This window comes from Pongo pygmaeus, chromosome 4, assembly GCF_028885625.2.
Source record: "Pongo pygmaeus isolate AG05252 chromosome 4, NHGRI_mPonPyg2-v2.0_pri, whole genome shotgun sequence".
Taxonomy (NCBI): domain Eukaryota; kingdom Metazoa; phylum Chordata; class Mammalia; order Primates; family Hominidae; genus Pongo; species Pongo pygmaeus.
The window spans coordinates 70800403-70815140 of record NC_072377.2 but is presented as its reverse complement, the minus strand read 5'-3'; the positions used below and the strand labels follow the sequence as shown (position 1 = coordinate 70815140).

At 36.5% G+C, this 14738-nt stretch overlaps 1 protein-coding gene across 6 annotated transcripts in view; it reads left to right on the top strand.

Moving 5' to 3' along the window:
* ADAMTS6 (ADAM metallopeptidase with thrombospondin type 1 motif 6) overlaps window positions 1-14738 on the top strand; it is a 331625-nt gene that overhangs the window by 10440 nt on the left and 306447 nt on the right. For 5 of the 6 annotated variants that reach the window (XR_010126390.1, XR_010126391.1, XM_063664848.1 and 2 more), the window contains exons 4-5: window positions 1187-1551; window positions 12038-12206. Coding sequence is in view for 4 of the 6 variants with exons in the window: in XM_063664848.1 (XP_063520918.1) it covers window positions 1187-1551; window positions 12038-12206 (534 nt within the window). In the remaining 2 variants the exon portion in view is untranslated. The remainder of the gene's footprint in view (window positions 1-1186; window positions 1552-12037; window positions 12207-14738) is intronic. The other variant, XM_054487509.2, reaches the window with a different exon arrangement.

The following is a 14738-nucleotide window of genomic DNA, read 5'->3' as shown; positions in this document are numbered from 1 at the left end:
AGAAGCCTATACTTCTTAGTGGTCACTCCCAAATTCCCTCCAAACCAGCCTTCACCTCCAGCTGTAGGCAACTAAACCTTCTGTCTGTAGAGATTTGCCTATTCTGGATATTTCATATAAATGCAATGATATGTGGCATATTGTGACTTGCTCTTTTACTTAACATAATGTTTTAAATGTTAGATAATGAACTTTGATTATGAAGACAGTTGTTTTGAAGGTTCATTCATGTCGTAGCATGTATCAGTACTGCATTCCTTGTTACTGTAAAATAATATTCCATTGTGTGGATATACTACATTTTGTTTATCTATTCATCAGTTGATGGAAATTTGGTTTAATTCCCCTTTTTGAGTATGATGAATATTGCTGGTAAGAGCATTCACATCTAAACTTTTATGTGAATGTGCGTTTTCATTTCTATTGTGTATATACCTGAGAGTAGAATTGCTGGATCATATGATTAACTCCATGTTTAAAATTTTGAGGAATTGTCAGACTTTTTCAAAGTGGTTACAGCATTTTACATTCCCATTGACGTGTTTTTGTTTTTGTTTTTTGTTTTGTTTTGTTTTGAGACGGAGTCTTGCTCTGTCGCCCAGGCTGGAGTGCAGTGGCGCAATCTCGGCTCACTGCAACCACCCCCTCCCAGGTTCAAGCGATTCTCCTGCCTCAGCATCCAGAGTAGCTGGGACTACAGGCGTGTGCCACAATGCCCGGATAATTTTTTGTATTTTTAGTAGAGGCGGGGTTTCACCGTATGATGATTTATTAAAAAATAATAATTTCTACAAGGCTATAGAGATTCTTTTTTGGATAACTTTCAAAAACAGATTCTGAGCTAAACTCTTTTCTTTTACATATGTGTGCTTCTCATTTTTTATTTCAAAGTAAAATTTTCATATTTCTTGTAGAATTTAGCTCTTAGGATCCATGTTTTAAAAATTAAAAAAGTAAAATCGTCCTTCACAAGTAATATTAAAATGACTGCAACTTAATCTTCAGATTTTAAACTTTTATTCTTTCATTTTTGTTTAATGTAACTTTTTTTGTACATACCTCACATATAATGATTCATAGTTTTAATTGACATAGTTGTTGTTTATATTGCTGCTTCTTTGTTCCGTTAAATTTTCTTTTCTTCCATGTGTTTTTTTTCTGGATTTTCTGCCTTGTGATTACAAAGAGGAATTCCTGACTTATCTTGAACACTACCAGCTAACTATTCCAATAAGGGTTGATCAAAATGGAGCATTTCTCAGCTTTACTGTGAAAAATGATAAACACTCAAGGAGAAGACGGAGTATGGACCCTGTTGATCCACAGCAGGCAGTATCTAAGTTATTTTTTAAACTTTCAGCCTATGGCAAGCACTTTCATCTAAACTTGACTCTCAACACAGATTTTGTGTCCAAACATTTTACAGTAGAATATTGGGGGAAAGATGGACCCCAGTGGAAACATGATTTTTTAGACAACTGTCATTACACAGGATATTTGCAAGATCAACGTAGTACAACTAAAGTGGCTTTAAGCAACTGTGTTGGGTTGGTAAGTAGATGCTATAATTTTAAACTTCTGATGGGAAAATAAGTTTGCAATGTAAATGTCTTTCCTCAGATTAAAATATATATATATATATATAGGTAGTTTAAGTAGGAAGGTAATAGTTTAAAATTTTTTGCTATTTCTGCTGCCTTTGATTTTGATTTTCTTTTTAATAATGTATTGACTTTTCAAAGGGCAGCTTTTAAAACTCTGTGATTATTAGAAGAGGAATGAACAAAACTTCAGATTTCCCTTTAGACTTATGTTTTTCTGTTCAAATAAGATATCTTTTATGCATAAACAAAACTCAGTCATTTTTGAAGAATTTTAGGTTATGTTTGTATGTATATGTGTATTATGTCAGGAAGCCACAACACTGAGATTCTTTTTATAAATATCTTTCTTCGGTAGGTAACATATCTTAAAATTTCTTATGACCTACTTATAGTTACAAGTTCTCGAAGTAAAATCTTTTATACCAGTGTCTGTGAGATAATTTTTTATACATTTATATGAAGATTGATATAAATCTTATTTTAGTTAGAAAATGGGTTCTAGGCTGGGTGAGGTGGCTCATGTCTGTAATCCCATTTAGGAGGCTGTGATGGGAGGATTACTTGAGGCTAGGAGATCCAGACCAGCCTGGGCAGCATGGCGAGGCACCCATTTCTAAAAATATATTTTTAAGAAAGAATAGAAAAAAGAAAATGGGTTCAAGACTACAGGGTTTATCCTGGGCATTTGAATCCATTCTAGTCTAATGGTAAATACACAGTTCAAAGTTGCACTAGTAATAATTGCAAAACAAAGCAAATTTCCATGCTTTCTCTTCTGTGTTTACCCTGTTCAGGCTAATGTAGCTGTTCCATTAAAGCTGTATCTGTGAAAAGGGTACAAACATTTTGATGCTCAAGGAATATTTTCAGAAACTTTTTACTTTTTGTTATAATATACCTATATTCTTATTTCTGTTTCAATATAAAATAACTGTAATTCGAGTTGGGTTTAAATAAGTTTTAAATTTGAAAAGACTATCAAGAACTACACAATGGAGAAAAACATTTCACTGTAGATGTATATAGGAATGTGCTCCAGTTGTCTACTTTCCATCACTGTTAAGTAAAATGAACCAAAATATTTACTTAGCTTGTAAGATTTAGGTTTAATTTCTATAAATAGACAAATTGAGTATACTCATTAGTAGTTTCTCTATAAGCAGTGTTAGGAGTTTATCTATAAAACAGATTTATCTTTTTGAATAAAATTATCCAAAATGTGTTCTAAAACTTCTCATATGTTAAAATGACACACTATTCATTATCATAGAAAAATACTATTCCTAGTCATTGACTAGGTTATTTATATTTGGCATTAACATTAATTATGCCATTGCTAGTCTTAACAGGGTGATGAAATGAGCAAATTCAAGATTTAGAAAAAAACAAAACAAAACTAATTCCATTGTGGGATTTGAGAGAAGAGTGATTGTAGACATGAAGATAATTTAGAACATGTAGGAGACAATAAGGGCCTATTCGAAGACTATGGCATTGAGAATAAAGAAGACAATGAATTTGAACCACATTTAGGGACAAAATTTAAAATATTTGCATCCTATTAATTTTTTCTTTCCTGACATATAATAAGACAGAGAATACATAGTAGGTAGTTAATAATATTTTTAAAAATTGAAATAGAATTGAACTTGTGAGATACAGGAGAGAAAGCAATTGAAGATGGCTGAGATATCTCTTTTGGATGAAAGTATATATGAATGTTATGAGTTGAGAACGAATGTCAGAGGAGAACTAGGTTGGAGAGGAATTTGAAGAGCATGCCTTTGATATAGCAAATGTGAGGAACCTGAATACATAAAGGTTAAAGATGTCTAATGGTATTTGAGAAATATAGCTCTGAAGTTTAGAAAAGAATTCAATTCTGGAAACAAGTAACTTCAGAGCCATTAATGTAGGTGACTTTATGAAATTGTGCAACATGCTGTTTGATGACTCAAAAGTGAGAATAAAGTTGAAAATGGAACCTTTTCTACAATTAAGAAGATGACAAAATGTCACCTATTCATCCTTATTGAGACTTTCTGTCTCTTGTAACCTTTCCCTCTGTTAACACCTTTCTATTTTACTTCTTCTCTTATTGACACTGTATGGTCCGTGTTAACTAAGTTTGATTATCTGATTAAGTTGTGATCTGCCGGGTTTGTCCACTGAAGTTACTATTTTTTCTCTTGGCAGTTTGTAAGGAATTTGTGAGCAGATATTTCACACTTTTACACACCAGTTTTAGTAAACTTTACCTTCATTCTTATTTTGTATAATGTTACTTTTTTTTTGTTTTTTTTGAGACAGGGTCTTACTAACTCTTGCCCAGGCTGGAGTGCAGTGGCGTGATCTTGGCTGACTGCAACCTCCACCTCCTATGGATGTTACATTTTTAATCAAATGGAATATGTAAACAAGTGTTTTTTTAAAAATTCTACTTTTCAAAGGCCACCACTTTTAATAAATTCTGCGTTTTTAATCATTCTATATAAAACAGTTGTTAATGTAGAGATCATTAGTGTTTTCTAATCGTATCTCCTCACCCATAGTTTTAGTGCTGGGACTCTTGCACCATTCAAAAGACAAAATTCCTAACATTGTAGTCTGTCAGCTTCATATAATGTCATATTTTAATTTGCTGTGTATTTGGACCATGGTTTCTTACTCAGGTTTTGTTTTTTCTGGAGTTTCTGTTTACTTTTACTTTTTCTCATTGAGAAAAAAACATATCGTTTCTTTATCAAGTGATTTAATATTTTCCAGTTCGTTAGTCCTTATATCTATTGCTTGAAATACATTCCATTCTTCTTTGGAGGCATTTTTCATGGAGCCATTTAATTAATTTCTTGGGCTAATTTCTTGATGTTAGTTTCCATAACATCTCTCATTTTGGGACTTCTTTCCTAAATTAGTTCCACATCTTTCTCTTTCTGAGTTTACATCCTGGTTTTGTTGGAGAATGTCTTCAAATAATTACCTCAGAACAGGCTACTGGGAAGTAAAGTTTCTGAGTCTGTGTCTATTTGAAAGGGACCTTATGCAGCCCTCATGTTTGATTAGTAATTTAGCTGAATGTGAAATTCTGGGTTCAAAAAATCATCTTCCTTAAGAATGATGGATGGTGGTACTGGGAAAGGGAATATATAGGGCATAAAATTTATTTATATGGTTTTATAGCTTTAAAAAAGGAAAAATACTTAAAGGTCTTAAAAGTTAGCATTGATTCACAGGTGTAAGTCTGCTGCTAGTCTGATTCTTGTCTTTTTACTCTTTAAAAAATTTTTTTAGTTAAAAAAATTTCCCTCAGTGAAAGCATGTTCCTTTTATCCTTCCTGTTTCAGGAATTTATAACATGGCTAACTATGGGTTTTCTTTCCTAATTTCTGCTTGGTATTTGATGGGTGCTTTTAATAAAGACCCTCCTTCAGCTTAGAGAAATTAAAAAAATTATTTCCTTAATAATTTTATCTTCTTAATTTTTTCTTCCTCCCTGCACTCTTTCTGGAATTGGTTCTCTGCTTCGCTTATCTTTTTCTGTTTTTCCATTGTTTTCTTTTTTGTTCTAAGTTCTATGAGATTTCCCCAATTTCGTCTTCTTTTCCTTCAGTTGATTAAAAAATTATAGCAGTCATATTTCTAATTTTCAAAAGTTCTTTCTCTTTTTCTTGGATTTTCTTGCATTCTGTTCTTTTTTTTTTTGAGACAGAGTCTGGCTCTGTTGCCCAGGCTAGAGTGCAGTGGTGCAATCGCGGCTCACTGCAAGCTCCGCCTCCCGGGTTCACGCCATTCTCCTGCGTCAGCCTCCCGAGTAGCTGGGACTGCAGGCACCCGCCACTACAGGCGCCCGCCACTACTGGCTAATTTTTTGTATTTTTAGTAGAGACGAGGTTTCACTGTGTTAGCCAGGATGGTCTCGATCTCCTGACCTCGTGATCCGGCCACCTCGGCATCCCAAAGTGCTGGGATTACAGGCGTGTGCCACCGCGCCCGGCCTGTTCTGTTCTTATTTCATGAAAACTGATTATCTTCAGTCCCTCTGAATATTATAAAGACCATATAGCTAGTTAGAAAAGCTCAATGATCCCATTAGACTTTCTGTTCATTTAGTCATGTCCACAGTTGTCATTCTCCCCTTTTCATTATTCATTAATTTCACTAATTCTTATAAGTACCTTCCATATAATGGGCACTGTTGTAGGTGCTAGGATTACAATAGTGAAAAATAAAAATCTCTATTATATAGCTTGTATTCTAGTAGGGTATACACACAAAAAGATAAATAAATAAAAACTATAATATATTGGGTAGTGATAAATGCCAAGGAGGAAAAAGTATTGAGCAAAGACCCTAAGGGAAAGGAGGAAGGAAATGCTGGCATCTGAAGGATAAGATTTTCAGGTAGAAATTTTCAAGTACAAAGATATGATGTGAGAGTGTTTGAGAACAGCATGGAGGTCACATGGCTGTAGCCAAGAGAAAGGGAGGGAGAGTAATGGAAGTTGAGGTCAGAAAGGAAACTGGGAGCCAGATGTAAAGGCTTTAGGGGACACAAAATCAATGATAACTACAAGTTCGAGGCCTGAGCAACTAACATAATCTAGCAGCCGTCAACTAAGATGAGAAAGACTCTGGAATTAACTGAGATGAAAAAGCTGTTCGAGGAGTAGGTAAGGGGATGTATATCATGAGTTCAGTTGGAGGTGTTAAACGTGAGATGTTGTATAGGATATTGGATATGTCAGTCTGGAGTTCAGAGGAGAGATATGAATTAGAAAGTTATAAATTTGGGAGTCATCAGTATATAGATGCCATTTAAAGCCAAGAGATTATATGAAATTACTTTGAAGGGAGCACAGGTAGAATAGAGAAGAGCTCTAAGGACTGAGCCCTTGGGCATTCCAAGAGGTCAGGGAGGTCAGAGAGATGTAGCAGAAACAACAGAGAACAGAGTAATAAAGTTGAAGGAATATCAGAAAAATGTTCTGGAAGCCAGAAGGAAATATTTCAAGAGGAAAATGCTGCTGATGAGTCCAAATAAGAGTAGCACTGCAAATTGCATTGAATTTATCATTGAGGAGGTTATTGGTGACCTTGACAAAAGCAGTTTCAGTGAAGAAGAGTTTGAAGAAGAGGCAATGACATGATTGGAGTAGGTTTAAAATGGAGTGGGAGGAGAGAAAAAGAGTATGTAGACAGTTATTTCAAGGACTTCTGCAAAAGCAAAAAAATTTTCAGTAGCAGGCAGAAGTGTGGTCACAGGAGGTTTGGTTTTGTTTGAAGATGGGAATGATTAGGTAGAGTGAGGGGTGCTGGAATGAAGTTCTTGATAGGTAAGAAAGGATAGAATTTTCCACACAAATAGAATAATTATCTTTAGCTAGGGGAATAGATAGTTCATCCATAATAATAGGGAAAAATAGATTATGTGGACATAAGATGCAGGTAGGTGGGTATTTGTGATTGTAGGAATTTGTAGGAGGTTTTGCAATGTCTATTGGAGGGGAATATGAAGGTTTTAGAGGATTAAGTGGAGATGAGAAAACATGAAATAGTTATCCAGGAGAATGGGATACTGAATGAACTTGATAAGTATATAATTTCTGTGAAGCATTACAGTTACAGTTAAAATTATTAATGAGTCTGAAGTGAGACCAGTCAGCATTTTGGTGTATTTTTCTCTGGCTAAATGCAGCTGCAAAGGTGCAGGCCCAGGAAAGTTGAATCTTATTAAGGTTGTGGTTTAGCCAGCTGGATTCCATGAAGTGAGAAAGAGGTAAGGGAATCGAAGGTGGAATTGAAGCTAGGTTGTGAGGGAAGTGAGGACATGAGGTGGGTAAAGGACAGTGAAAAGGTGATAGGATCAATGGATTATGGGACCTCATGGGGATAAAAGGACTATCCCTTGGAGTCGGCGTATTAGAGGGACAGTTTTAGAAAGATAGAAGAATGGGATTCTTGAAATCAAGATTATGGAAGGCTCCAAGTATTGATAATGCTCGAAGTCTAGGGACTGACCATGGGCATGGTGTAAAAGGTAAGGTGAGGGACAAGGTATTTGAAGGGGAGGAGGTCAAGGAATTGAGAGGGCAGGGAATGAAGAGACCATCTATGTCATTAGTTTTTAAACTAGGTCCATGGATGGGATTCAGAGGGATTGTGAACTGAAATGGGCAAATATCACATCTTTGTCTTTACTAATTCTTAACGGAAATTTAACATTTCTCTCAATTTTAAATATAGGTAACAAACCAATATGTAGATAGCAGTACCTGTGACTTTGCCTCCAATAGAAACCACAGATATTTTCATATCGTTACAGTTTTTGAATTCTTTTAAAAATATTTTTATTCATCACTAATTGTGAAATTGTGGTAGTTATTAGAGCCACTGAATATCTTAAAGTGTTACACAAGTTATATGTATTATATTTTAAAAATATTTTGATAATTGTATTTTACTAAATTGGTTTTATTTATAATCCTATATATTTTTTCTGCATTTAAAATATTCTGAGGAGGAGTCCTTAGGTTTCACCCTTAGACTTCCAAAGGGATTCAGGGTATGTGCACATGCACATACACGTATTTTAAGAACCTGTGATATATGAAGATATTGAAATCAACAACTATTTCAGGAATGATGTTGCAGAGAATGACGGTGATCTAGAATCTCTTATTTTTAAGGAATGAGGGAACTGACTTGGGATCAATAGATAAATGCAACTGGGAAAGGAGGGAGAAGATCATGGCATGAGGTTCAATGCTTGTTTTTGTTTGTGTTTGTTTGTTGAGGAAGGAGAAAGAATTGTTTGGAAATGACAGTGAGTTGCAACAACATCTGACCCTCCCTTCAGGTCCAATAGGAGGCATGTAGAAGAGAAAGCAGCCACCGTTCCAGAGGACTACAGGAAAGGAGTGTCATTTAGGGAGCTTCAGGTTTTTGTTAGAGCAAGATGAAGTGAATATTCAGAGATGAAGCTGGCGGTAGAGGAGATTTTGTTGATGATTGACCTTGAGTTTGAGAGAACACAGTAGAAGTGTTTCAAATAATAGGGAGAGGTAGGAGATGGGATCAGAAAACACGATGTACGTAATCATATGAGAATTAGAATTCAGGGGGTGAGGTTTGGGCTTCTCATAGGAATTTATACCGCAAGGAAAGAGGAGGCATGGTGAAATTAGCCCTAATGGTCCTGAGGCAGATAGTGTAAAGGTGAATAGGGATACTGAGGTAAGTGAGAGCAAGGCTTTTGCCAGGCATGCATAGATTTCTGGTATTCCCACTAAATTCAGGCCTTCCATCATCTGGTTTTCAGACCCTTTCTAATCTCATAATCACTCTCCCCTTCCTTCCCTTCAGTCACTGTAGCTCCTGATTGTTTCTGAAATACTGTTAACTATGCTCCTACATCATTGCCTTTGCATTTGCTGTTCCCAGTATCTGGTCTGCCCTTTCCCAAGATACATATTTGGCTTGCTCCCTCATTTTATTCAGGTTTCTGCTCAAATACCACCTTATTAGAGAGGATGGTTGCAACTATCCAATATAGTTTGTATAATTCTCTCACTTCTAATTATTCTTTGTCCTTTTTGATTGCTTTTATCTCCCCTCTTAATGTTTATCAGTACCTGCTTCATCATTTATTTGTATAATCAATTAGCTTTTTTTTTTTTTTTTTAGACGGAGTCTTGCTCTGTTGCCCAGGCTGAGTGCAGTGGCACGATCCCAGCTCACAGCAACCTCCGCCTCCCAGGTTCGAGTGATTCTCCTTCCTCAGCCTCCCAAGTAGCTGGGATTACAGGCGTGTGCCACCATGCCTGGCTAATTTTTGTATTTTGAGTAGAGGCGGGGTTTCACCATGTTGGTCAGGCTAGTCTCAAACTCCTGACCTCGTGATTGACCTGCCTTAGCCTCCCAAAGTGCTGGGATTACAGGTATGACCCACCACGCCAACCTAATTAGCTTTTTCTAGCTCCTCCCACCAAAATGTAAGCAACATGATACAGCTGGAACTTTGGTTCACTGTTGTATCCCTACCACGTAGCATAGTATCTGCCTTGTGATAGGCACTTGAGAAAGCATATTTTGTGAAAAAATAAATAAATACAGAAACAGCCCTTAGAGGGTAAGAGAATTATGGTATAGTGCTTAAGAGTTCAGGCTCCAAAGTCAATCACGAGTTCATTGTTTAACTTTACTCCATCTCAGTTTCTCATCTACAAAGTGGAACAGTTAGTGGTACGTCAAAGAGCTATTAAGAAGAGATAATGTTATAAACATTTTACAAAGTACCTAACATATAAAATCTCTGGATTGTTCTTCTAGAGTCTTTTCATTCTTGAAATTAGAGATTGTGTTTACTTACCAGGCTTCTGACTTCATTTTTCCCCAGCAAATCAAGTCTCTTGTCTGGTAACTTTCAATTTTCTTGTGCCCACAGACCAGCATGACTTTAGTCTCTAGCCTTTCTGGACTGTAGCCTAGACCTTGCTTCCTACATATCCCTCTTATCAAAACTTATATTTTCCCCCTTATTCTGCAGGAACTGTGTTCAGTTTTTTAGCACATTGTTGATCTACCTGGTAAAGTACTTCATACTGAGGTATTAGAATATGTTAATGGCATATTATGTTATTTCTGCCAGTACTTGCATTTAATATAGGGACTATTTTCCTTAAATTAAAGCAAACAATGGTGAAAATTATATGAAGTGACTCAGAGCTGCTTTTTTTGTTTGCATTCCTCAGCTCATTTCATGTAGGTGACTGCCAACTTAATCTATAAATTAGAGCAACTCTGATTGTGTCTTATCATTCCTTCTAAGCATGAGGTACTTAACATGAATTTCCCTAAACAGAATCGTAGAGGTTTAGAATTCAAAGGGACCTTAGAGATTATCTGGACTAGAGGTTTTCAGCTTTCTTTTTAAAGCAGCAAAAACCCTTTTTCAAATGAAATGTTATGTGGAAACTTAATATATAGATTAATAAATAGCACAGCTGATTCCTAAACCCAGGAATCCAAGCCATGTAGGTCTCCCTTTGTTGTCTGGGGCAATCCCCTGAGGGCACTTCCATGGAACCCTTAGGGCTCCCCAGAGTGCTGTTTTAAAACCACTAATTTAGACCAACTCTTTCATTTTTCCAGCTGAGGAAATACACCCAGAGAGTTTTTATTTTATCTGGTGTTACAGGGTAAATTAGTTGGATTAAGAGCAGTCCTCCCATGTGCTATACTTAGGAAAACACTATTAGACAAGGGTGGAAATTCTTATTTCAGATGTAGATAACTTTTACCATCTCATTCTTTTTCATCAACAAAGTTTTATTTATACCTGTTACATGTGGGACACTTTCTATGGTTGCAACTGTTACAAAGAAATATGAGATATAACCCTTTGCCTTAAAAAGCAAATAATCTAATTGGGAAGCTAAAACATGAAGTTGAAAACTTATACCTACTTTAAATAAGACTTCAAGACTTGAGATGTAACAAAGCAGTGTGGAATTAATTGAAAATAAGTGATACTGAGAATTAGCTCTATTGGAGCTCACTGGAGGGTGAAGCTACTCCATTTGGACTAGAGAAGGTTTTTAAAGAGGAGAGATAACTAAACTGAGTAGCACTTGGCTAAGTAAATAGGGATAAGGTGATATAATACTCTACGTAAGGGCAGAACTTTGAATTCCAGTACCCTCACTTACCTCTGTGTAATATTGGGCAAGTCCTCTGAGCCTGTTACTTCATCTGCAGAATGGGGGATGTATGGGATGTGTGTTAATTAAGAACATATTAATTGATGTAACATAAACCTCAAAATGTCAATGATTTATCACAATAGAAGCTTATTTCTTCTGCATGTCTGTGTCTACATCAGACATCTTTCTAAGAGGTCACACAGGGACCCAGGTTCCTTCTTTTTTGGTTTCTACCTACCCTGGGTATTTGGAGTTCTCTTCGTTCAGTGGGGAAAGAGAGTAGAAGATTCCACTGCAGAGGTATTCAGAGGTTGGGCTGAAAGTGTTACATAACCCTCTGCCCATATTTTTATTGTGCAAAACTCAATCACAAAGCTATGTCTAAACACAGAGGACATAGTTATGTGCATAATGTGGAACTGAAATAAGTTTTAGTGTTCACATAAAATCTCTGTTACCTCAGAGCTGTTGTGAGAGTGGAGGAAATCATGTATGTGACATGCTTAGTACAGTGCATAGCATATGGAGGTATTTAAATGTCCTTTTTAAAGAATAGGAACATTTATATAATGTTTTAACTGAGTACAGATAATTTCGCTAATTTTTTAAATTAACATGTGTTTTAACCCTGTAAATGGAGAAGTGTCCATTTACTTTTAGCTCTTGGTAATAATGATAACTAATATTTAAAATGATTCTCTTTGGTAAGTTCTTTGTTTATTTTTCTTTTAGCATGGTGTTATTGCTACAGAAGATGAAGAATATTTTATTGAACCTTTAAAGAATACCACAGAGGATTCCAAGCATTTTAGTTATGAAAATGGCCACCCTCATGTTATTTACAAAAAGTCTGCCCTTCAACAACGACATCTGTATGATCACTCTCATTGTGGGGTTTCGGGTGAGTGAGGGTGCAGCTTTTACAAAGCGTATTGTATTGGATTGCTGCTTTTTCTTTCTTCTGGCAAGTATAGTAAGGTTAGCAATAAAAGTAAGTAGGAATTTGACTACAATTATAATGTCCAGAGCCCTTTTAGTAGATGTCACCTACCAGTAGTTTTAAATCAATTTGGGAGCTCTTTGAGAAGTTTTTAAGCTGTAAGTTTGTATAAAATTCATTTTCTTTTTTTGGTTGAAGGGAAAAAAATAACCATCTTATTTTACTTAGGTAATAGCTATAGCTTTTTTTGCACAGTTATACTATAGTACTCTGTGGTGTTTGTTTAGCCTGATATTTTTATGCTAGCAGCAGGAATCTAGACACTTGAATAAGACTTGAAGAGTCTTAAGGTAGTATTCAAAAGTAGTGTTAGTGCTGAGCGAGGATACTATAGAAATATGTAGTACGGGCAACAAACCTAGACTTCAGTGGTCAAGGAGAGCTTCATGGAAGAAGTGACTTCTAAGCTGAGGGCTGGGGGAAAAGTGAAGGTAGCTGTGTAGAAGTGGAGAAAGCAGTGGCTATTAGTGTTTCACATAGAGGAAATAGTGTTTATGAAGCTCCTAAACCAAAAGGGAGAATGTCATGTTTTATAAATTGACAGACAGTTCATGTAACTGGGTATTAGAATGTGGGCTGGAGGGATAAAGGTGAGATGTTCATAGTGGTTGGGGGAAGTGGTTGTGAGAGATGAAACTGGAAATATTAGCAGAGGCCACATCATGAAGAGCTTATAAACCATGTTAAGGGGTTTGTTTATCCTAAGTGCACTAGAAACCCACTGAAAGGATTTAAACAGGAAGAATAACATGATCAGATTTGTGTTTTAGGAAGACTACTCTTGCAGCAATATGGAGATGGAATTAGAGAAGAGCAAGACTAGAGCTAAGGAGTTAGGAGGATGTTAGTCTAAAGGTGAGAAAATGTAGAGAAACAGGCCGGGCGCGGTGGCTCACGCCTGTAATCCCAGCTCAGGGAGGCAAGAGGCGGGAGGATAGCTTGAGCCCAGGAGTTCGAGACCTGCCTGGGCAATATAGCAAGACACTGTTCTCCAGAAAAAGGAAAAAAAAGGAAAGAAAAAAAAAGACGAAAATGTAGAGAAACAGTGGATATAAAATAGCACAGCAAAAAGAACATGCACTTTGGTATAGCATAGGACGAATTACCCAACCTCTCTGAGTGCTCATCTCAGCACATACTAGTTACCCAATCAAATTGTAGCTATCATTAAGATGACTGTTTCTAGTACACTAAAGTGTTATTATATTAACAAAAATTTTTAAAGATTTGTTCTATGTAGTTCCTGTAACTAGAACCAGGGGCAGAATGTTTCAGAGAGATTTCAGCTTAATGCAGAGGTAAAGTCACCAACAAATAGATTTAGTAAAAAATAGAAAGGGTTGGCCCGGTGCGGTGGCTCACACCTGTAATCCCAGCACTTTGGGAGGCTGAGGCAGGCGGATCACAAGGTCAGGAGTTCCAGATCAGCCTGGCCAATATGGTGAAACCCTGTCTCTACTAAAAATACAAAAATAAGCCGGGCGTGTTGGCGCTTGCCTGTAGTCACAGCCACTTGGGAGGCTGAGGCAGAAGAATCGCTTAAACCTGGGAGGTGGAGGTTGCAGTGAGCCCAGATCGTGCCACTGCACTCCAGCCAGTGTGACAGAGTGAGACTCCATCTCAAAAACAAAAAAAAAAAAAAAGAAAGAAAGGATTGCCTTGTGAATTAGTGTATGATATGCATCATCCTTTTGTTTGGGCTTGTTTTCTTCTTAAGTGTTAAGTCTTCTTTTCTTAATCTACTGTTCCCATTCTGCACACTTCCTTCTTGAGTAATCTCTGAGGCTGTTAATTAGGTCCTTGTTGGTCAAGAATAGTTGGTACCAGAAAAAGACAACTGTGAATCTACTTAAAACATGAAATAAAATTCCTTAGTTAATAATGAAAACAAAAGGTTTGTTGGGTCTTTATATTGAGTAATGAAACGAACCATTATGGAAACAAGTTTATCTTATATTTAACAACATTTAGACTGTAAGTATAACTATATGTAAATTCTTTAAAAACTAGGATTCAGGCTGGGCACGGTGGCTCACGCCTATAATCCCAGCACTTTGGGAAGCCGAGGTAGGCGGATCACGAGGTCAGGAGATGGAGACCATCCTGGCCAACATGGTGAAACCCTGTCTCTACTAAAAATACAAAAATTAGCCGGGCGTCGTGGCACGTGCCTGTAGTCCCAGCTACTCGGGAGGCTGAGGCAGGAGAATTGCTTGAACCCTGAAGGCAGCGGTTGCAGTGAGCCAAGATCACACCGAGAGCGAAACTCCTTCTCAAAAAAAAAAAAAAAAAGAAAGAAAAAAACTAGGTTTCAAATATTCAGTTGTTTATTACAATGTAATTATTCTATCATTTTTCCATAATATGCCAACCTTCACTGTATGATTGTAAAGAAGATCACTTTTTGCAAAAATATTTAAAGATTTTACCATA